Below are 24,687 nucleotides of genomic sequence, written 5' to 3' on the forward strand. Positions count from 1 at the left end.
TTGCAGGCTGCAGGTGAGTTTTGACATCTGTCAACTCCCCTTTTAAAATACTGCATCCCATTGTGTGATCGAGATATTAATGAGAAAGCAATCTAGAGATGCCAAATTTCTTAAGAACAGTGACCTCTGGAACACATGAGAATTCTAACAGTGCTTTCTCTTTTTAAGATAGTTTGCCAGATGCTGTTAGTGAAAGTGGGCTAGATCTAAGTAAGGACTTCAATACTTACGTCCAAAAGTATGGACCTCAAAGCCCTGTAACTAATGACTGCTCAAACTCATAACATACCATTAATTATGTGTCTGCATGTCCCAATTTTCCAGTTTAAACTTAATCCTGGGAAAGATTCAGAAGAGACTTAAATGATACGTAAACATCTGGTAAGGTCAGTGCCTCACAGGCTAAGCATATTCTGGCAGGATTTATGTTATCACAAGAACACAACCACATCTACATTAATAGACAGCTACCAGAGAATATGATACTAACTTTTCACTACATTAAAAGCTACAGGCTACCTAAAAAGCACTTAAGAGCACAGCTTTAACAGTACTATATTTAATAAGATCTCCTTCTCCCACATTCATGAAGAGGATACAGATGACACCTGACAAGATTCCAAAATCAAGCAGTATGGCATTTAAGCCTTCAAGGAAGAAGTAAAACAAACCCAAATCACAAACAAAAAACCAAACAAAACCCCCCTCAAAACCCAAATGAAGCAAGCAAACAAACCAAAAAAACCCAGAACCGTTTAGAGCACCTTAAACCTTCCTTACAGCAGGGCTGAGGATTCAGAACAGCACATGGGATAACTTTCATTCTGTACTACTAACCTACCTCCAAGCAAGAGGTGTATTACAGAACACCATCCACCAGCCCCATCCTCATGTGGCTGTTACATTTTTCTTGTCCTCTTCTTTTCAAACTTTTCAACCTTTATGGCTAAGTCAGTATATTAATGGCAAGAAAAAAAAACCAAAATCACCACACAAGAAAAACACAAAACAATGAAAAGTAGCTACTGAAGAGACGGCAACAAGACCCATGGTGAGGTTGGACATTTTTATCCTACCCTACAAGGACCTTCCTGTGTCCAAAAAACCCACCAAACCCACCACTATCTGGGTGGGTACTTAGAAGATCAGAACTTCTATAGTTATGTGAAGGACAAGACTGTGTGTGATACAGTAGCATCTTGCTGACTGTGGTAATTCAAATGGAAGATGTGACTTCAAGCCAAATACATTCAAAACCCCATCTCAAGAGACCTCTAGTGCTGGGTTAGAGGAAAAGTTAGGATGAGAAGGATCTTCCATCTGTATGTTTCAATTGTCAATGAACATCCAATATGGAAATAGCATGAACCAGAATGTGCAAACTAGTGAACAAAACATTAGGTGAGGAAAGAAGAATTCCTCAGTGGTTTTTTTTTGTCTTCTGTAGATGCTTGATTTAGCGAGTACAAACTATAATACACCTAAATGTTCTAGTGTTCCCTTAGGGTGCAGGGCAGGTTGTTTGGGATACCTGAAAATCCAAGGCATCTTTCTTGGCTCCAGATTTCATACTAATAGCCAATGCCTAAGTCAAGCAGGCAATACTGAAGTCCTTCATCAGACCTAGCACCACCTCTAGAAACTTGTCTTCTCAAAACCACTAAATCACCTAGCTCAGATTCACACTGCAAATTGGAAGCATGGATCAAACTTACCAACTGTTGTGCTTGTTTTAAAAATGCTATGCAATTTACTTTCCAGGAACTCCCAACTTTGTTTTCTAGTAAGAAGTGAACTGCAGCATGGAAGATATGCCTTACCAGCTTACACATGCAGATAACACACATCATAATAAAACAAGACTAGCTTCTGAAAATAACTAGGTTTTATTCACACCCCAGTGGTAAACAATAACCTTAACATGACTAGGTTTCTTTTGTAGATCACTATGTCACATAAAATACAAAACCCATAGCATAAACAAGCTGACAGTTATGGATGTTTAATGTGGTCTCACTGGAAATTAAACAAGTTATACTAGTCTTCTCAAGTAGTCAAATCCAAAACGCATCATCATCATCATCTCCTAGCTAGTACAAGTCACTGCCATTTCTATAACAAAGTAATGAAGGCACAGCTAGTGCAAGCAGACTTAAACCCGTTCAGACTACTGGGCTGGAAAATACTTTGGTTGGCTCTTCAGGAGAGAGTTTAAACAAATATTGGTCTCAGTTAACAGTTCTGATAAATCTTCACAGCTGCAGTCTAATAGCTACATGACAAAGACTTCACAAGAACCAAACTATGTAGCAATGAATTCACATTCATGCTTTAAGGGATTTACTGCATTCTACGTTATTGGCAGAAAATTATACTGTTAAAATGCTAGGTAGACTGAACCTACATTTTAAACTGGTTCTTATGTGTTTGATTTTATTTTTGTTTTTAACAAATTGGTTACTTAATTCTACCAAGATACAAAACATAAGGCTGTAAGTAACTAATAGTTGTGTTTAGGCTATTACAGTGCAGGTAATCCTCAAGGCCACATACACACTGCTTCACTGCTGCTTGCATTCTGCTGGGTTTTGATCCTTCTGCTGAGAAAAAAAAAAAGGAAGTATCAGTTTGCAGATATCAAGTTTTAGAAGAACTATTAATATTGCTAAGCATACTTCATCAAGTGCCAGTACTCTTTTTTTCATCTTTGCCCTTAAATCAAGGGCCTAGTGGTATTAATGCCGTTGTCTGTGGATGTAGCAACTGACAGTGCATTTATTTTCTTTGTTAGTGCACAGGTATATGATCCAAGAACAAAAATCTGTTCAGAACTAAGTGTAGCAGAAGCAACTGTAGAGTAATGCAAGGAAACACCAAACTGTGGTTCATTCTTAACACTCTGGAAATACCTTTTGCAATAAACTCTAGTTCTGTTGTATTGAAACAACCAACAATATCCTAAGCTAATATGGAAATTTGAGGAAAGGGCTTTGGGGGGCGGGGGGAGCAGGAGAGAGCTCTGCTGCAAGCTTTACTCCATTACCTTGGTCTGGATTCTAGCACCACAATGCTTTAATAAAATTCAGCTAGTTTTCAGCCTGTGATCAGCTTATAAGTAGTTATTCTTAAGTTAATACACTATTGTACTATTACTGTCTCTGGTGCAGTGGAAGCTCACTCTGACCACTCTGTCTTGTCCTTTTCTCAGTTCTGTTTAGCCTATAAAAATCAATCTGAAATGGTGGAGCCCATCTTGCAGTTGTTTCATTTTGATTCCTAAACTTTCTTGAATGGGAAGCAATTGGAATACCCTACTGGAGATTAAAGATCACCAACAGGTTGTACATTTTGATCAACAGTTCTATATCCTACATCTTTCTAGGTACAATGCTCAGAATAGTAATTCCTACTGAAAAACATGCTGCCTCCTCCTTTGAAATTGCAAGCACATTTTGCAACAGACATTTAACACAGATTTAATTTTCATGGCTGAAACTTTCACCTATCACTATCAGATGCTTTCAGGTGGCCAGACATGCCATTTCTCAGCCAGGAAAATTATATTAATTGAGTGGCTCAATTTTTCCAGCAAACTGAGCCTGTCTGGTGATTTGCCCTTCCCATAGAATAAGAAAGCTGCCAGATGCTTTTGGCTGTTCCCATTTTAGTACTGGCTGTAGGTGCATTCCTGAACTTGATTTCTGTTAGGTACTGCCTACCTTGAGAAAGCCTCAGTTTTGTACTCTGATGGGAAAATCTGTGCCAGAATCAGCTAGTGGTAAGTTCCCCAAAACTGAGTCTGGATTACTCACTTCTCTCCATGTTCTTACAAGCATTACAGAGTATTTTCACCATCAGCAGCTACTTGCTGTAAGTCAGTTTCATACAAACCCAAGCCTGAATGATTTCACCACTTGAAGCCAAAAGTTCCTTTCACAAAATGATTAATGGAGAAAACTTGTTTTTAAAGTTGATCTACCAATATTAGTCTGTCATAATAGGGACTGAAGCAATCTCAGCTAAGTGATACTCACTATAGAACTACCAATTAAATGCTTACACTAAAAATCAATATTGAATCTACACAATATTTTAAATGTGTGTATGCACACAGACTTTAAACCTGCTTTTTAATTTCTTACTTTTGGGTCGTAATCAGGATCATTTTCTTCATCTGCTTCTTCTTCCCCCTCCTGAAAGAAAACATTTGTTTACATTTCTCTAGCTTATCCACATCCAGGTTCCTGAGGCATTTTTCAAGAAAATCAATCAAATTATACTCTTAGGTGCATTAATTACCACTTTAACTTAGGCATTTTTGTTGCCTCCCACAAAGCACATAATCCTTGGACATCAACTGCAACTTAATTTGTAAGATACCTTAGAGTTGCTTTTGTTTCATGTGACTTTTTTGTTTGGGTTTTGTGGTTGTTGTTTTTCTTCTGCTGGTTTGGTTCTTTTCTAATATTCACCCTAGGTGTTGTATCTTGCATTCATATGTAACACTTAAACTTCATATCCAGTAAATCAAAAAGGAATTTATTCCAGCTAACAAATGACAAAAGGGAAATAATTGAAATCAAAGTCATCTGTCAGCTTACCTCATCATCTGCCTCTTCACCTTCTTCATCATACTAGGAGAAAAAACAAATGGTTTTCATAGTGTCATATATACAGCCATCTATAGCTCAAGTAGACGTCAGAGATGACATTTTATTGTGTTCTAAAGATCTTCACATGCCTGAGATTTAAAAGTGCTTTACACATGAGCATGAACAACGCTCAGTCTCTTAAGGTATGCTCTGGCAGAGAAAACCATCTGCCTTAAGTTCCTTATGTGCAACACTGGAAGAGCTTATTATTAGACTGTGCTAACCGTTCTGGCCAGCAGAGTGTCTCAAAGCCTAAGACAAACCACAGTTACTTCCCTTTTCCACCTCCCCCCAGCAAAGGCTTTGGACTAAGGCTTACCATTTTACATTCTAAAACTTATCTGAGGCAGGATTGATCTTAACCAAATCAAACTGTCCTTGTTGGCACAGAGGCAGAAAAGAGAAATATTTTACCCAGATAATGATCTGGGGCTCTGTGGTTGGTGGTTTTTTTGTTTGGGTTTTTTCCCTTTTCAGGTGGAGAACCTTCAAAAGCATTTAATTTATGCTTTTGCAGAGCTTTGAACATCTTGGCATGCTTTGAATGTATTTATCACTTTCTAAGAAGAATGTCCCCCTGAAAGGAGCAGGCTTAAATCACAAGGAACTTGGTAGCCCAGTATCACTGTAAGCACAAAGAGCAGGCTGAGCAGCTAAACTAATTGTTCTCTGGCAGCTCATTATACTTCCATCAAAGTACTGGGTACACCACCCTAGGAATGCCTTATGCACAAAATTCTACTTGTCTTCTAAACATTCAGCTTCCACCATTACTTCTACCACAAAACTCTGAAGTCACCACTTCAAAGATTAGTTACTTTTATGCTGCTCTTCACTGAGTAATCTAGGAAGCTCAGCTGAAACTACTGTTGACACATTCCATTCTAAGGATATAAACACTCTAAGTGAGAAACTACCCAAAGTCTTTAAGCAAGATCAGAAAGATCATCATACTTACATCATCATCATCATCTTCAATAGCTTCTCCTGTGAAGTACAACACTGATCGGGGTACTATACGCTCACGCAGGAAGTGGCCTATTTCGAAGTCTGCAGCAAGGACTGCCTCAGAATCATCATCCTGCATAAAACATTATTTCCTGAACCATAAGCTGATAACCACTTTTGACACAACACAAATTGCACAGCCTTCATGAACAGATTTAAACAAATCCTACACAGTGATGTTTTTTGTTCAGAACTTGGCTTTATAGAACTGATATTGTGGAGCCCAGCTGTACTCTCTGAACAGCCTACCTGCATCCTGCAGTGGGTTTTTTTTATTCAGTAGGCATAATTATACAGAAGTCTGCTGTTTTATTCTCTCCCCACCCTCAACTTCTGTTCTAAGTAGAAAAATTTTTTAGTATCTCCCTTAGACTTTCAGTCCCTATGCACAATATCCTTAAGAACTAAACACTAACCTATAGTATTAAAGATATATAGTATTAAAGATATAGCCTATAGTATTAAAGATTTTACAAGCTACTTGCAATTCCTGCAGCACATCTCCTCCATGATGCCCATTAAACAAGACATTGTAAAGCTCCTGAGCACCTAAAAGTACTCTGATCCAATCCCAGGCTTTCACTCCTTTTGTTTACACACTACATGTTCTGCTGTCTCCCACTTGAGAGGTTATCTTCAGTTCAAAAGGCTTCTTAGAATTAACATTATGAACATATGGATTTTGGTATCCATGCCAACTGGAGTTATAACAGTATGCTTCAGGAGGCTTTCGTCAGATTTCTCACTCAAGCTGCATAACATATTGAAAACACACTGAAAAACATCAACTCGGCAATTCCCTCCCCTCCTCTGGCCAAGGACAGCACAAGCTGACAAGGAAACACAAATCTGAGACATTTCTCTCCATCTCCTCTCCTCTGGCTGAAGATAGAAAAGCATCTTGGGGGGTAATACTATAATTCCTTTTCTGCTCTCCCCCTCTTTCTCCTTTCCTTTGTTCTGTTTGATTTATCCTTTAATAACTAGCCTTGCTTGGGCCTTAATTTCCCATACAGGAACATTATAAAAAAGAACAAGTCTCTTCGCCAACCTTCAGACTGACACATGCATTCAGCACTGGTTTAGTGGCTTTGGTAGTAGTTCTCCTTACAAAAACATGGCTTATTGCCAGAGTTCACTAACAGTGAGCACACAAAAGGGTAGGCTCTTGCAATTTTCTCTACTTTCTTTATTAACCCTCTCCAAGAGTTAATAGCTTGGCAACTTTTTAACAGCATAAATTACAAACCAGATAGATGCAGCCGTTAGAGAAAATCATCCAAACAGCACCCAAAAGGAGAGACTTAAACACTACCTGTTAGACCAGAGGCTAAAAATAAAGATCACTATGTTTGTACAACTGTGAACCATTCACAAGGTGCCTTTCAGGAAAGCTTTTAATTTACTAAGTTGAACTCCACCATCCAACTCCTCAAATACTCCTTCTAACAGATAAAACTCAAGTGCATTATATTAAATACAGAAATAGCTAAAGCAGAAGCTTAAATTCCCAGTTTCAACAAATACTTTGCACATAAGGCAGGAATTCTACTGGTGTTTCTCCTCCACACCTCCATATTTTAAATAAGCCAACTTACCAGGTCTCCACTTTCAGGAACTGTAGGAAAAAAAAGAGGAAGAAACAAATGAGCTAAGTACATGCTGCAGTTAAAGTCAATGTAGATAAACTAATGTGCAGTTTACCTTCAGGAGGACTAAAGAAGTTGAAGAAAGAGTCATTTGTAACGGTTTTTGTCACTGTTCTAACTGTTCCACGACCCTTATGTTTCTGCTTCTTCTTAATGGTTTTCAAAGTAACGTTCTTTCCTTTTTTCCAGTCTATTTGGCAACTGAAGAGGAAAGGGAAAAAAGTGAACAGCTGCAAGCTTAACCCTGACTCTGCAGTGATATGCTCTAATTTAGTTATCACTCAGAAGAACAGTCAGAACATTAAAGCAACATTAAGAAAACAAAACAGGCCATGACGCATAGAGCTCTGATATATGCACAAGGGTAACTATGTAAAACCTGGGTTTCTCTCCTCCTCCTGTTCACAAGGAATATGTATAGATTCTTCAGAGTGAGAAATAAGAGCTAATTTAGAACAAAAGACATCACTGCAAAAGGACTGTGGGAGCTCTTAAAAATCATGAGAAATTTGGATTTAAAATGATTGATTCCCATTCCTGTTCTCCTTCTCTCAAATAGATCAACTGCAAGACACTCAGTTCAACACTTACAAAACCAATTAAGCCAACTGCAGTATAGAAAGCAAAACTGCAGTAGTTTTCAAAATGCTGCATGTCAGAAATATGAAAAGAATAAAGGTGATCAAAGTTTGAAAAGGCTACCACGGTCTACAAAAAGATAGTATCATCCACCTTCCAATTCAGCTTTAGTGATTGCAGAACAGCATTTCCAAATAAACATTAATTTTTAAAATATTACATATACTTACAAATTATATTATAAAATACAGCTTCACATATTTATTGAAGTTACTGAAAAGCACTAAAAAACCCCATATCAAACCCAGCTCTCTAAAAGCAACTAGGTAGTAACATCTAATTTGCAACTTATCACCACTTACCCTGTACAACCCATGATTTCTGGTCCATCAAAGGAGAAGGGATCAGAATCATCTGGCTCTGACCTCATTCTGTATGTCTTTGTCAATACTTCATTTGTGAAGTAGTCATTTGGTTCAAAATGGAATTCTAATGTGAAACTCTTCAAAAGAATGGCAGAATGACAACTTCAGTAGTTTGACAACACACACCTTCAATTTCTGAACAGTTAAAATGTGACCCCAAAAATAAACATGCAGCAGAATATAGGTCTCTCCCAATAAAGAAATGGTGCACATGTAACGTTCCAGAATTTGCTGCCCAGGTTGTACCACAAAAAATAATCTTCAAATGTTTTCATTTACTATGCTGATCTTATGTTAATGTTAATATATTGCCTGCAGTAACAACATAAGATCTCCTAGTGTGCAGCTCTATGCTAAGGTACAGAGAGCTTGTAAATTTAAAGACATCAAAACTTAGTAAGCTATCTTGATTTCTGGCAAGGGAATTGTAAACATTTATAACACTTATGCAAAAAAGCACCTGAAGGTATCAAAATTAAAAAGTGAATCTCAGTTATCTAAGGCCAAGATAAGTCGTCATAATATGAAGGTTAAATTAAGTATAAATTCATCCATATAGTACTGCAGATTACTACTAGCCAGTACTGTTTTTTTTCAGATGACAAGTAGCCTATTTCTTATGACTGCCATACAACAAATGACTACCACAGACCAAGTTATTAATATACAAATAAGCTTGAAGAGAATACAAAAGTAATCTTAACAGGTTAAACTAACCATAGGCTGTCCAACTTCTGAAAATTTCACTTTTACATCTTTTAAGTGTTTCAGGATGGGTTCATCATGTTCCTGTAAACAGAGAGAAGTTTATTCAATTTTTATAACAGCTAATTGTAGCAGACTTAAGACCCTGCAGAGGTAAAATCCATTTAGAATTAATTTTACACTGTTACAGTGCTGAACAGTGTTCATGAGCATGGCCAGCAGAGGGCAACAACGGCTGTACAGTTTCCACTGCAGCACACAAACCATGCAAAACCCATGTACTTTTTTTACACTATCTAATGCACACCTCATACACACACTCCTATAAGTACAGGAAATGTGCAAGTGAGGTAAAACAGGTTCAATAAATAACAATACAAGAAGGTATTTCAGAGTACTCAGTGCTTTCAGTTGAATGAAGTACCAGAAATGACATCCAAGTACTTGTTCCTTTTTCACTCTCCACAGACAAAATTACAACATACTGTTTCTATTCCTTTAAGGACACTTGGATTAAGTACTTACAACTTCAAACAAGCCAGAACTACCACCTACCTGAACCATATCACTGAGCAAGTCCACGTTCTTGAATACTGTCAGCCAAAACTCAGGAATTCCTTTAGGGTCTTCTTTTTCTTCATCTTTTTTTTCCTCTTCAAGCTTGGCTTTCTCTTTCATTTCCTCCTTGATGGAATAAAAAAAGTTAGCTTTTCTTAAAGAGTGACCACAAAGTTCATGAAAAATTTTATATTGGTATCAGTACAGACTTTTCTGTGCATGCCTTAGGCAGTCATTAAGAATTATCACTACAAACAACCACTATGCACCCAAATTATTTTTTTTAAACTGTAATTACTGTATTGAATCTTGTTTCATGCTAAAGCTTGAGATATTGAGAGCCAATTAAGGTACTCACTGAAATGTCTTCTTCAACATCTGCTTTCCATTCACATTCTTCCTCTGTAGGTTCATAAATTGCATTGATGATTTCACTTCGCTGGAAGATGAAACCAAGAATATTTTCCCATATCCTAGTCATTGCAATCAACAATGCCCTAACCAATAAATTCCTCACCTCAGTTACATACATAGCCACACATTAACTATTAATTCATAACTTTTAATTCTGGCCCTTGAAAACTACTCAGCAGTTAAGAGCTTTTCAATATGCTAAAATACACCAAAGTTCCAGAAAGGTTACCTTACCATCTGACATCTGCTCCATGAACAAGATGAAGCCTGGTATACTGAAGTGGTTTAAGGAACCATGGAACAGAATTTTTTTTCCACCTTAATCTTAGCTAATATTCACATGGATGGTAAAATTGTATCAATGTAGCTGAATGGGCACATATGAGATCAAAGTAACTCAGAACATGCATAAGCTTTCAGTTTATATTCCATTGTGTTTTAGCTAAAGCTTTTAAGTACAAATCAGATTAGTATTAAAATACCTTGTCAAATAAGGGCTGATAGAGAGCAGCATACTTTCTTTCCAGCTCATGAACTTCCTCATAGAATTTTGCTTCTATCTGTGCACACTGAACTTGAAGGTTCTTGAGAGCATTCACACGTCTTTTAACAACTTTAGGCAAGCTGAAAAATTCAGTGACAGAACTGTTACTAACAATGCATTCTAAGCACATCATGACCCCTCCCTAACCACTCCCCTTGCAAGTTAACCTCTTGCAACAGAACAAATTTTCCACTGTTTCAAAGCTGTACAAATCAAAGCTATGAACCACTGGACCATGTGGCCTGAAAACTGCTAGCACAGGCTCTTAAACTGAGACTTGGTCTCAGCTAAAACCACAGTATTCCAAACAGCTGGGTCAATCATGAGACAAATATGAAGTTTTATTGCGCAAGTGTCACATTATCAATGAGCAGTACAGTAAATTCATATGATTGAGCATAAATAAGGTCTCAGCACTAATTGGCTTGGTTTCATGAAAGAAAACTCAAGACAATTGAGTTATTATTTTCTAAGGAAATGAATACTCAAGATGCACATCTTAGTTCCACTGAGGAAAAGCATCTGGTACTGCTGTCTTCAAACATATTAACTGTCACTCAAAAGTGAACCAGAACTGTTCTGTTAAATGAGTCACTGTATTACACATGTGTAAGAGAAAAGTAATGAATGCAATCCTCATTAGAAACACTTGTCAGCCACAACCATAGTTCACTTTAGTAAGCTACACTAACATAAGACCTACTGCAAGGACAGAAAGTTACCTACATCAAAGACTACTGGTGACATTCATGAGATCTCTGACAGCCTCCAGTGCCTGTGAGATGGGCCAAACCTCAGCACATGGCTACAGAAGATTACTATGTTAACTTCCCATAGTTATTTTAAGCAGTTGTCCCACATTATTTAAAACATGGTAGTAAACAACTGCTTTTAATTGTTAGGACCAGCTTCAGGATAAAGGAAGTATGCTCAGTTAAACACTGAAGGTTTCATATTGATTACTAAAGCCATCCTACCTCTATTAGGTAGGACAAATACATGTTCTAACATACTTTTTCACTTTAAGATACCCTTCTCTCTGGCAGCTTTATGCTCAATATGAATATACTGTTTCTGATTTACTAAGACTAACTTAATAAGCTCATATGCATACTACCACTGAAGACTTCCCTTTACCTTCCAAATTGGGCAAAAGTACACACAAACTACCAAAAATGCTGAAATTTAGTCCTGTATGCTCACAAAGGGTCGATAACATTTTTGTTACTTTGACATTTTTCCATAAGTTAGTCAAGTTAATTTGCTGTAACTTTATCTTCAAGTACAGTATCAGAACTAACAGCAACTTAAGTGGCAAGTACAGTTCAAGAAAAAAATATGTTAAGGAAGGAAATCAGTATGACTGTAGGGGTTAAGTCATACAGCAATCACCCACTTAATGCCACATGCATCTCTCTAGAGTAAGAGTACTGGTCCTAGCAATTGCATATAAAGCATTATGAAACTTCTGAGAGTAGTGCCATACATGCAGCATGTACAACTCAGAGTAAAGATTTTTAACCCCTTTATTAGGGAATCTAGAATCCTTTTCATGTTTCAGAGCTACATTTCATTACAGTCCATGCCAACTAGTTCAAATGTCACAATTTGTACATCCATTATTTTTATAAAATCTGTACTTAAATAAATTTAGTTTCATGAAGGATGACAACTCTTACAAAATAAATCCAAAACAGGTTAAGGAGATGAAAAAAAAAATCTGGACTGCACAAGTACAAAATGGCAAGAAACCCCCATTGCTCTGAATACAAGCCACTAGCAAATGATCACACAAGAATACAATCTCCTGTGAGCAGGTAAGGGGACCTCTACTCTACAAACCTAAGTTTCATTAAAATTATGGTGGTTTGGCACAGATAAACAGGTAAGTTACTGGACAGCTGCCAAGCAATTTGCAGATCCTAAGCCTGAGCAGACGTTTTCCTGCAGCCTGCTGAGTTTCCTACCAGCTTACACAACTAGCTCCTTAGCAGTCCACATAGCAGGAATCTGGGATCCTAAAAGGCTGTGCCATCTCAGTTTCTAGACTCTGTAGATACATAAACTCAAAATACTTGGGAAGACATGTAAGGCACCTGTAAAGCATGGTTAAGTCAGCATGCATGTTGAAAAAGTGCAGTCTCAAGTTACACACATATTCCAGTTATTTCCATACTGCAAGTTAAGCATTTGGTACAATGCAAAGTTGCAATGCTTTTGTGATAAAGAATGCACTACTGTACTTGGAATTGCTGAAGAAATGGTACAGTATCTTAGAGAGCAGCTGACTAGAAGAATGCCAAGTAAATCAATGTTACCACTTTTGTTCGCTTCTTAGCTCAAGGACCTGAAAGATTAGTAGAGGTTAATTAACATGTCGAAAAACAGAAGAAAAATATTGGGTATAGAAAGCCTGTGGTGTACAGTATCTAAACTGGATACCATCTGACTCCGTGGCCTCTTTCTTGGGCCAGTATGTATTAGGGAAGTCTGCAGAATGGGCTTTACTTTCATGGTACCACCCCAGGTACCCTACATGCTAGGGTATCAGTAGGAGCAGCAGCAATGTCTGTTACTCACTAGCTGGCTCCAGTTCAAGTCAAGAGCAAATCAAGAGCATATCATATCAAGACAGTTCTAAGCTTTACATTTCCTGTTGATGTGGTGAAATGCTCATACACAGAGATAACATGAGAGCCAGAAAAATTGTTCATTTTCTTAGCTACTGGTCATTCTCTTATATAGTCAGTAATTGGTTAGACACCAAGTTTCCAAGTATTTGTTCATACTTAAATTATGTTTTGTAATTCAGGCAAAGCAACAGAAGACACTGCCTAAAAAGTATGCCATATTGTAACCGCAGGGGGCAGCATCAACCACTGCAAATATTTTAGCCTTCTTATCTTAGGAAGAGTCCAAATGAGAACTCTTTCTTCAATTCTGAGAGGCACTACAGACAGACTGTTATCAGTCTTCCTTCTCAGCAGCACAGTGGTTTAGGACTATAAACGCTACAGAAAATACTGCTCGGAAAGCAAAAGAACCATTTATACCACTCTGCTCATACTGAAGAAATACTGTACCTTTCTATATATCCTGTAGATGTTCCTACCAGACCATCAAGTCTTTCCTGAAGGGCTGCAAGAATCTGAGGATTTTGCATCATCTGCACAGTCAACTGTCGAGCTTAATTAAAAAGAAAAGTATTTAAGTGCACACTGCATCTTTGGATCTAACCTTGAAAGAACAGTTACTTCAATACTGCACAAGACAAGTGTGTTCGCAATATGTACACTTACAAAAAAGAAATGTAGGCAAAGATGCATTTCAAATGCCTCCCCATTCTGGAAGGTTGGATTAAATCCATCCTATTCTGAACACGGAAACAGCACTTGGGTTAAAATGGCCACTACTCAGCAGGCAGAGTTTTTGTTCTTGGAATCATAGAATTGTTAGGGTTGGAAGGGACCTCAAGGATCATCTAGTTCCAACCCCCCACACAGGCAAATAACTACTCTCTGCATTCCTTATACAATACTAGGTTTATCTAGCATTCTTCTGACACCTTTAAATTAGAGTGAAGCTTTTGAATGCTTCCTGATACACAAAGATTTTGGAACAGCACACCATTTCCCAAGTCCTTCGCTAGAGTAACTGTATATGACTAATCTCTTCAACTTTTATGTCCTAGCACTGAAATTACATGCTGAAAAGCTACGTTTCAAGTGACATCCAAAAAAGCAGTCTTGTTTCTCTGTAATGACTGCAATCAGTTTTTGTCTTGGCAGTAGAAGATATCATTACTTATTAAGGGTACTACCTCATCACATTGGTTAACATTACTCCTCTTGTCAAAGCATCTTGTTTTCTTTGTTGTTACTATTTATTAGTATTTCCCATACACTTGAAAACCTACCCAGTTGTCCCTTTTAAGTGTGCTGCCAGTTACTCCTTAATATCAAATCACTATCACAGAACAATAGGGGTTGGAAGGAGTATCTGGAGATCTAGTCCAACCTTGCTGCTGAAGCAGGATCAGTTAGGGCAGGCCACACAGGAACACATGCAGGCAAGTTTTGAAAGTCTCTAGAAAACGAGACTCCATAATATACACATCAGATATGGTATGCCAACACCAACAGCCATATCCCCTCATACTGAAATCCAACACATATTTGACATTTAAAAATGGAATTATCTAGATTAAAAAGTAAATCAGTAAAACCTAAGGAAAAACAGTACATAAAAAACCCACTAGAAAACTAAAGCAGCAAGAATTAGATGCAAAAGAACTGCTTAACACTCTTAACACTAAGTTTCCCTACCACTGAAACATTTTGGATTTATAAAATACAGCTTCCATCCAAAACTCCCATAGCAGAGTTTCCCCAGATCCTCATCTACAATAATCTGGGTTAATCACTGAAGACACAGATTATTCATCTCCAGGTTCCTTTGGGAATACTTCCATTTAAATACTGTAAGCTGTTCTTCATCTGACCAGGGTGTTTTCCAGAATGTTGCAATTCAGTTTTGAAAACCCTTTTTCAATAGATAAGCAAAGCCTCTAATGTTATCTTGAGCAAAATTAAAACTTCTGTTCAAGCAATCACGACATGACCCTACCAGCAGTCTACTTTATTACAGAGATTACCAGTTACTTCTCTTTTTTGGCTACAGCTCTTTAGATTCTGTGCCTCAAATCTAACTAGAGAGCATGAGTAAGATTGTTCAGCATAGACAAAAGAGGTATTTTGATACATGTTCAAGTGGTTGTTTTTGTTTTTCCCCAGGGGAAAAAAAGGTTTCTTGATTTTAAAAGTGATAACCCTAAGCATGATTTTTGTTCTGTTCACAAGCATTTCAGCAGGAAATTACCATGCAACTGATAAAAAAGAGACAGGCACACATACATGCATATGATTTTTTCTACCCAAAGCTTCACATTTTAAAAGCTTTTATCTGTTCTTAGTTTTGAAAGAACCTAGTCACATATCCACAATAATGAGGAGGAAGTTCTTCACCATGAGAGTGGTGAAACCCTGGAATGGGTTGTCCAGGGAGGTGGTTGAGGCCCCATCCCTGGAGGTGTTTAAGCCCAGGCTGGATGAGGCTCTGGCCAGCCTGATCTAGTGTGGGGTGTCCCTGCCCATGGCAGGGGGGTTGGAACTAGACGATCCTTGTGGTCCCTTCCAACTCTGACTGATACTATGATACTATACATCCTTATAAGTGGCCAGTGCTGCTTAACCACGGATAAAATGACTGACTGCAGACAACTAAAATCACAACTGGAAAAAAGTCCTTGCTTCAGAATGTAAACAGTTGTTCATCAGTAGTTATCTTTTACCACATTAACACATTAGTTAAAAACTACCTGTGCAGCTGCTCAGAACCCTATGTTTTCAATGTTACCTTTGCTGTTGGCATCTTCACCAGTTTCATCTTCCTCTACTTCTTCAACATCTTCCATATCTTGTTGATCAAGCTCAGACTGTTCTTTGCTATTAGGAATATTCAAACAACAGGATTGAGAAATTAATTTTATAAAATACCGAGGAGCTTAAAGAGCTCAAGTTAGAGATCATGTACAAGCAAACTGTCACATCACTTTTGACCTATGAGAAACTAAAAGTCTTAATAGCTAGCTAGTTGGTTGGTCAGACTACATGATCTTTCAAAGTCCCTTCCAGCCCCCAAATTCTGTGATTCTGTAAAGCAAAATTTTTCACAGATGGAAGTTTTACATTCAACAACTTCAGAACAGCTTCAAGAACTATCAGCTTTCTATAATCTTGAAGATTTCTTGTTACAAAAAATTCTTTCCATTTCCATCCATATTAACAAGTCAAAGAATCCTGCTCTTCTGTTTAAGATATGCAGGCCTGGAGAACTGAATGTGGGTTCATCTAAACTGTACTTCAAAGACCATAAAATAGAAGCATTTGAAGTACAGCAAAACACTACATACAGTGAAATAATAGTAATGGGCAGTACTACTGAGCTGCCCCTGCCAGAATTCCAGCTAATATAACAGGTGACTGGTGCCTTGTCCCAGTTTCAGAGTTACTTACAATTAACATCAAGCCCATTTGACACAAGTAACTCAAGCTTTTCTGCCGCATCCTGTGAACTTCACATCTTGTCACAGTGCATATGGGGATCATAGCCATCTGAAGTAACTACAGCATAGGACACTGAGCTTCAGTAGCCTACAGATTTTACTTACTTGTCTAAGTCTGCCATTCTCCTAGATTTCAAACCCTATTTAAAAAAAGAACAAAAACACAAACAAATGTAAGGGAAGAAACACAAACCATGTCAGCTTTAAGAAATAGGATAAATACATATTATAGTCTGGAGTAGACCCGATGCACTTCGAGCTGTCACTCTAAAGCATATAGAAATACTCAAAAACATTGCTCTGCTTTAGAGCCAACAGATCTACTCATACAAATTTAAGTACCAGCAAAATTCTGCATTGCATTTTGGTATCACAGGAGTGTACCAGTACCACAGACTGAAAACCAGTCCTAAGTATAAAAGTCAAAGTGCAATCTGAGACAAATTGGAGAAAAAAAGGATGCTAGAAGCCTTTTGGTAACTGGTTACTCATTTCCAGCGTGTAATTGCAGACAAAGGATACTTACAGTAGTATTACAAGAAAATGATTCAAAGATGCCTTTTTGTGAATTTTACTTTTAATCCCCATTTTACAAAACCAATCTAAGTAGTTCTTCAGCATACTCAGAGAATTTCAACAAGTTAAAAAAACCAAAACACCACCAGATACTAAGCTATTTAATTTTCATGTCCTGAAAGATCACAATTTTCTCAAATGTCTCACTATTATCACAAACACATTCCGGAGAGTAACTAGAAAATTACATTGAGTCTACTGCAAATCTTATATACCATGAAGTACATATGTTCTGAAATGCAGTACAAGATTAGTAACATTTTCCACCAGCAAAATAGTACTTGAAAAGTTCATCTCCACAAAGATGCTTTGGATAGCTTGACATCAGAGAGAATGCTCCACACACAACAGACTCATTATTCCTGTCTTAGGTCCAACATTTCAGGAGACACCAAGAATAATCCACTGGCCCAGGAAGCATTGAAACCACTGCTTTAGAGTCCTCATTTTAGCTGCCTTCCAGTAGCTAAACAAATGTAAGTTTCCTTCAGAAAGTTCAACTGCTTAAAATGCATCCCGTTAAGAGTTTTAGTCAAGTGTCAGAGGGAGGCCTATGTGCCAGAAAAAAAGATTACAATTCCAATTTGATTGTCCAAAGTGTGTAATACAAGAATCCCAGGAAGATTAGGACATTGCAGTCAGCATGAAGACATGTTAGACTGACTCCAGAATTTAGTGTCTACCTTCAATGTAGATATCAAAACACATTTTCCTGGTGTTATAACTCCTTCCTAGTAATTACATGGTAAACAAGTATCTCATGTCTTTGCCCAGGATCACAACTTCACAGAATCAATAAAGTCTGTTCATAACCAAAAAGGTTCCCTAGTATACAAAAAAACTACAGAACCATCTACTTATCAGTCTGTTTCAGAAATATATTAGCCTTTGCTGTGAAACAGAATGACAGCACTACTGTAAACTGAAGGACATCTAACAACTCAGTAAGAAATCAAGCAGTTTCAGTAACATTTTTGATTCATTTCAGGCTTCTTGAAATTCAGATCACATTTGCCTCTCTTGTGACTTAAGGTTTACAGATGGATGCAAGCTGCATACATAATGATACCAAAGTGTTGTAGGTTAAGATTTAACTGTTATACCATAGAGATGGAACCCCCACCAAGGGGGCAGAAAGTCCCAAGAAGGAAGCACTCGATATTGTAATAGGTTATTCCACTCCTCTCCTTGTATTATCCCAATAGAAGGAGCAGAGCTTCCAGTCAGCTCTCTTAGCTCCAGGCGTTTTGGCTCTCAGTTGGTGCTTTCACTTTCGGCTGCGTGGGAGGGAGGCCTGGCTGGTGGGAATCTATTTCTGCTGGTGTAACAGGGCCTACCTTGGGGCCTCCTCCAGGGGGCTAGGCCATTGCTAATTCTGGTTACTTATATCGTTTTCCCTTAATACCTTTTGTACTTTACTTTTGTAAATATTCTATTTCACTTCCAGTTCTGTGAGAGTTTATTTACTCCATTGAGGCAAATTCTGCATTCTGTCTTGAGCTGGAGGCTCAGCTCAAGAGAGTCTCCTCTGGACACCATTCTCCAAAACCATCATGGACTTCAGACCTATAGAAGCTGAAAACACTACAGTTAGATCTCACATTTAGATGTCTATTTTTTGAGCAAGTGGCATTATTGATTATCAAAAGATTTCATCCACACAAAATATACAACTTCTTCCTTACACATTTCCCCTTCACTTGTCCTTCATGCAAGACCTTTCAAAAGAGAGTGGTAGTACCACTGTGCAAAAGCACCAGATGAACATTTCACCTGCCTTTCATGCAATTTTATGCAAATGTGATAGTGATCACATTTACAGAAGCTATTATTGCTCCTTGCAGAGACCAACATTTCCCCTCTCTGCTCTCCCCACCAAATACAGCTGTATTTTCCATAAAACTGCAGAGAGTTCTTCAACATGACCTGTGACAGCATAGTCTGTGGTCTCACCAAACCTGTCTGCTAGATGAAGCAGCAGCAGAAACAACTTGGATGCAAGTTTTCTGCATTTTGAGACCCACTTCTAGAATTCATTTAAATTCTTATCAAAGCACTACAAACCTGAGTTGCAACATTCGGCTCAGAAATCACAGCTAAGTCAGAATTTTCTATTCCAGGCAACAGCATTGCAGCAAACTTTCACCAGCAGTCTCTGTGTTCTTAAATTCCTCAGTGGGTCCTTGTTTTCACCATCTGAACAACTACCTGTCATCATTAACCTTCACACTTTTACTCTTCATCCCTCTTTCCAAGAGCACTTAAGACCATGCTAAAGGCATTCATCTCATTACAGCACCCTGTGGAAGCCCAGTATCCACCATTCTATTCACTGCAAGGAGCAGTTACTCACCCTCTTCTTCCTGCTTTTAAACAATCCATACAAGCATGCATGCTTTCCAACTATGTCCCAGTTTACTGAAAGACTTTGAATAACATTCTTCAAAGACTTTTTGCAAACTAAAATGCACTGTATCAAACAGCTGTCAACTTCAGAGCCTCCCTCCAGTGTGTTCTTATCTACCTCATTCCATTTTTCCAATTCTCCTTCCAACTGCAAATATTCTGAGACATGAAAAAGTCTGATGCAAGAATTCTTCTGCAAAATGAAGAGATAGTGTTTATCATGACACTCAACTGCCAGCTCCAGACAACAGTTCTTGTGTGAGGAAGCTACAAGGCAATAAGCCAACAGCACTATGCTGGCAGACATTTAGACTAACCCACTCACATGGATATATGGTTCCATCACATTTAGTTTATTGTCATTTACTTAAACAACCATAAGCTTCTCTGCAAACACATTTCTACTGGTAAAAAAAAGGCTGTAGATGCAGAAAAGCATTTAGAAAATGCATTCCTTAAGAGCAAAAAACTTCCACTGTTTTTGCACAATGCCTAACACAAGCTCTCAAGTCTAGTATCCAAAACTTTGAATACAATATATACCACGCTCAGTAATACTAAAATACATTGCTAGTTTAAGAGAGGTACTGCAAAATATGTCTTTGCATATATCACTCCTATCTCTCAGCTTTCCATAAGAAAGAGGCAACATTTAGGACTGTGAACAGCAGCTGTACCTGAGCACACAAACCACAAGAAGCATTCACTTGTATCACTTGAAGTAGTCCCTGAGAGATACCAGTTCACCACTTGTCAGTGCAGGATTATAACAAGCCTGGCTACACCTGGTGTGTTATTGCAAGCCTGAAAGCATCTAGGGGATTGCATTAGGCTAAGATACTACTTAGAATCTAGGCCTCCTGACTGCAACAAAAGGCTTATGGAGTACCACTAACAGGTAGCCTCCAGCCCTCTTCAAAGGCCAGCAGGCAAATAGCCTCCTTAATTGTAAAATATCTCCCTGTTACTTATACAGCTACAGCCAGTAGCATTGCATTATGGTCAAGCAGAGGTACCCAGAGGCTAAACTTCAAATGTTTTGCTGCTCACTGTAAAAATACAAGGAAAACAAATAGGTATCTTTACAAAGCTTCAAAGAATATGCATGGGAAGTTCATGCTACAAAGGGGAAGGAAAACCACAGAAAAGTGAGCTACACTCAAGTTTTCTAGAGGCTAAGGTTTAAAACTTCTCTCATACAGGTAGCTTAAGCTCAGCCATAAGCCTGCCATCACAAGCACCACCTTTTTCAAAATAGAAGGTTAATAGGCTGCTACTAAACCAGCACAAGACTAGCCAGTTTTGAGAGCATCCTGCAGAACCACTCCCTAGAAAAACCACAATGCTATCAAAACAGCATGAAAATTTGCTATTTTCATGATGTTTAAAAGAGATTTCACATCTTTAAGTTGTCATATTTAACAAATGTAGTTTGACACGTGCAGAAGCTAAGACTACTGCATGTGTTCATCCTCAAGTTACCCATTGGTAAGCTGTAAGTTTCCAGGGGTTATTCTTTCTTCACTACATGATTTTGCTCAAGGGAACACAAATACATGCTGCAAATATTCAGCCCTTCCCAGCCTTTCTGTTCCTCTCCCCCACCCCCATCTGCCTTCATCCACACAGAAGCGAGTCTGAGTTTGCACCGCAGCAGGCATATTACAGATTGGACACAAACACTCTGGTGAGGTGGCTTTTCTTTTTTGAAGGTCAGTTTGAAGTGTCCCAAGTAAATATGCCAGTATTAGATTACCCTAACATCCGCTCAGCCTCAGGAAGGCAGGTCACAACAAGGTGAGTTAATTGTCAGCTGAGAAGGGAAGACATTACAGAGACAGTTCAGAGACAACATCTTTTTTTGCACAATCCCTAAGGCTGCCAGGCCACCAACAGATCTCAGCTGTCCAGTATCCCTGTGGATACCATACCACACAGCGTACCATTCCCTCCCTTTCAGGAAGCAGTTTCTCCTTGTCTAGAGGAACTGCTCATACAATAAGCTCACAATAGCAAGTAGAAGAAATTTCTCAAGTAGTTCAAGAGACACAAATGGGCTTTTTGAGGATATTGGAGCCCAAATATAGCCAAGCCTTATTTACTCACATCTTTAAAAAGGAACCTACCCTTACAGCCAAACAAACTCCTCAGCAGTTATTAATTCAGAGCACTGAAAATATGTCAGAATAGTGTACTGCTTTCAGGCGCCCAAGCTTGCCAGAGACAGAAAGAGGCTGATGAATTAACCGACAATACCTAAACCAGAGGAGCCTCTATGAGATAAAAAAAGCTACAGTATAACATAATCAACCAAGTGGATCAAGTCAGATGTCAGTTACAAAATAGGTCCTGCTGGAGGACAGCTAGGTGTTTTAGGAAACAAACAAACCAACCCCAAAAAAACCACAAACCAACCCAAAAATCATTTAGTCCTGTAAGCTATTTGCAGTGTGTGCAGGCACCAAGAGGTGCCAGCCAAATGGTATCATTCCAGTCAAGTTCAACTCTCACTACCAACTGGGAAACCCAAGGGCAGGATTTCACTGAAAGTTTCTTCAAATTGATGGTCTTGCCTAGCACTCCCGGAAGGCAACTTCTAACATTGTTTAAAAAATCAGCATCAAAAACAAAAAGAAAGCAAAAATTAAAATAGAACCATAGAGATACATCAAAAGACTCTTTGGCTGGAGTAGTTCAAAACAATTTTTAGTGTGGTTTCTTCCTACCATGCAGCTCAAAGCTCCTCTGGCACAGCTTGAGACTGTAACCTCATGCTCTGTCACTGGTTGCCTGGGAGAAGAGACCAACCCACACCTGGCTACAACCTCCCTTGAGGTAGTTGTAGATAGTAATAAGGTCTCCCCTGAGCCTCCTCTTCTCCAAGCTAAACAGCTTCAGCTCCCTCAGCCACTCCTCAAAGGATTTGAGCTCCAAACCCATCCCCGGCCTTGTTGTCCTTCTCTGTCTGTTCCAGCATCTCATCATCCTTCTTTAACTGAGAGCCCCAGAAATGGACACAGTCCTCAAGATGTGGCCTAACCAGTGCAGAGTACAGGGGCACAATGACTTCCCTGCTCCTGCTGGCCACACTATTCCTGATACAGGCCAGGATGCCATTGGCCTCCTTGGCCACCTGGGCACACTGCTGGCTCATGTTCAGCCAGCTGTCAACCAGTACCCCGAGGTCCCTTTCTGCCTGACTGCTCTCCAGACACTCCGACCCCAGCCTGTAGTATTGCATGGGGTGATTGTGGCCAATGTGTAGAACCTGGCACTCAGACTTGTTAAATCTCATGCCCACCTGTCCAGCCTGTTGCAGTCCCTCTGGAGAGCTCTCCTACCCTCTAACAGATCCCAACTTGGTGTCATCTGCAAACTTACTAATGGTGGACTCAATACCCTTGTCCAGACTATTAATAAAGATATTAAACAGGACTGGGCCCAACACTGATCTCTAGGGGACACCACTAGTGGCTGGGTGCTAACTGGATGTGGCACCATTCACCACCACTCTCTGGTACTGGCCTTCCAGCCAGTTCCTAACCCAGTGCAGAGTGCTCCTGTCCAAACCATGGGCTGACAGCTTGGCCAGCAGTTTGCTGTGGGGGATGGTGTCAAAGGCCTCGCTGAAATCCAGGTAGATTACATCCACAGCCTTCCCTACATCCCCCAGGTGGGTCACCTGATCATAGAAGGAGATCAGGTTGGTCAGGCAGGACCTGCCCCTCCTAAATCCATGCTAGCCCAGTCTGATCCCCTGGCCATTCTGTAGGTATGCATTGATTGCACTCAAGATGATCTGTTCCATAATCTTGCCTAGCACTGAGGTCAGGCTGACAGGCCTGGAATTACCTGGTTCCTCCTTATGGCCCTTCTTGTGATATGGAAAGCTTCCAGTCATCTTGGGACCTCTCCAGTGAGCCAGAACTGATGGAGAATGGCTTGGTGAACTCATTGGCCAGCTCTCCCATCACCCTAGGATGGATCCCTTCTGGTCCCATATATTTGTGAGGATCCAAATGGCTCAGCATGTCTCTAAGTGCTTCCTCCTGGATTAGAGGTGGGGGGGGGCGCTATACTGTTCCCTGACCCTATCTACCAGCTCAGGAGGACAGTTCTCCTGAAGACAACCTGCCTTACTATTGAAAATTAAAGCAAGGGTGGTGTTAAGTACCTCTGCCTTTTTCTCATCTTTAGTTACAATATTCCCCTCCACATCCAATAGAGTGGGGGTTGCCCTTGCCCCTCTTTTTGCCATTAGTATCTTTATGAAAACATTTTTTATTATCCTTCACAGAAGTGACCATTTTATGTTGTAACTGGGCTTTTGCCTTAATACTAATACAAAGGCTATAGAGCTCTGATACAGAGTAAAGAGCTAATGTTCAGTGGAAGCAAGGAATTCAGGTTGCTGAACCAAGTAACTTAATTGAAACTCTGTTCTCTCTCCCCTTCAAGTGGTATTTTTTGCCTTTTCCTAATAACACCTAAGACAAAGGCATCAACTTCATCTATTTACCAATGCAACTCTTTCACCCATGCTTGCAGGCCTCTGCACAATTCATGTAATGGCACAAAAACAGATTTTCCACATTTCAGCTTTGAAGTGCTCTAAAATTTGTATGAGAACAGCAGTTACATGATGGGGAAAAAACTCAAGTTCTTCAAAACAAAACAGGGATCATATATATAACTAACTCAGTTACTAGTAACTGCAGGGCTTGCTTTCATTCATGTGGAAACGGTTTTTACAGCTTTCCCTTTAATTTTTATATCAGGAAATAAAGATTCAGTCAAATACTGAACTCCCCTATTTTTGCAGCATTTTTATTGAATTTTAGGTAGTGCCTGTTTACTCTTGCAACCAAAAAGAGCCTCCATAAGGAGAGGGAAACAGACCACAGAATCACAATTTAAAATCAGGACTGCGTATCTGCCTGTTTATCTCTGCTACTGATCTGAGCTCCCTGACCATTTTCTAAAAATAGGATAATTAACACACAATGTGGCCTTTGTTCTGGATGCCAAGATTCTGTAGCAGAAAACC

The 24,687-nt window shown here is 39.1% G+C and overlaps 1 protein-coding gene across 3 annotated transcripts in view; it reads right to left on the reverse strand.

Annotated features, from left to right (window-relative positions):
- Positions 1–1,455: 1,455 nt before the first annotated feature.
- NAP1L1 (nucleosome assembly protein 1 like 1) overlaps positions 1,456–24,687 on the reverse strand; it is a 29,334-nt gene continuing 6,102 nt past the window's right edge. The window contains exons 2-15 of one of the 3 annotated variants that reach the window (XM_054173797.1): positions 16,764–16,798; positions 15,950–16,038; positions 13,618–13,720; positions 10,473–10,614; positions 9,935–10,015; positions 9,574–9,699; positions 9,031–9,102; positions 8,251–8,390; positions 7,365–7,510; positions 7,259–7,278; positions 5,611–5,733; positions 4,602–4,634; positions 4,143–4,193; positions 1,456–2,600 (exon numbers count right to left, since the gene is read on the reverse strand). In XM_054173797.1, coding sequence (XP_054029772.1) covers positions 2,562–2,600; positions 4,143–4,193; positions 4,602–4,634; positions 5,611–5,733; positions 7,259–7,278; positions 7,365–7,510; positions 8,251–8,390; positions 9,031–9,102; positions 9,574–9,699; positions 9,935–10,015; positions 10,473–10,614; positions 13,618–13,720; positions 15,950–16,038; positions 16,764–16,780 — 1,182 coding nt within the window. In that variant the 5' untranslated portion in view covers positions 16,781–16,798 and the 3' untranslated portion in view covers positions 1,456–2,561. Of the gene's footprint in view, positions 2,601–4,142; positions 4,194–4,601; positions 4,635–5,610; positions 5,734–7,258; positions 7,279–7,364; positions 7,511–8,250; positions 8,391–9,030; positions 9,103–9,573; positions 9,703–9,934; positions 10,016–10,472; positions 10,615–13,617; positions 13,721–15,949; positions 16,039–16,763; positions 16,799–24,687 lie in introns of all 3 variants that reach the window. The other 2 variants (XM_054173796.1, XM_054173795.1) reach the window with 2 other exon arrangements.

Source organism: Dryobates pubescens, chromosome 27, assembly GCF_014839835.1.
Source record: "Dryobates pubescens isolate bDryPub1 chromosome 27, bDryPub1.pri, whole genome shotgun sequence".
NCBI lineage: Eukaryota > Metazoa > Chordata > Aves > Piciformes > Picidae > Dryobates > Dryobates pubescens.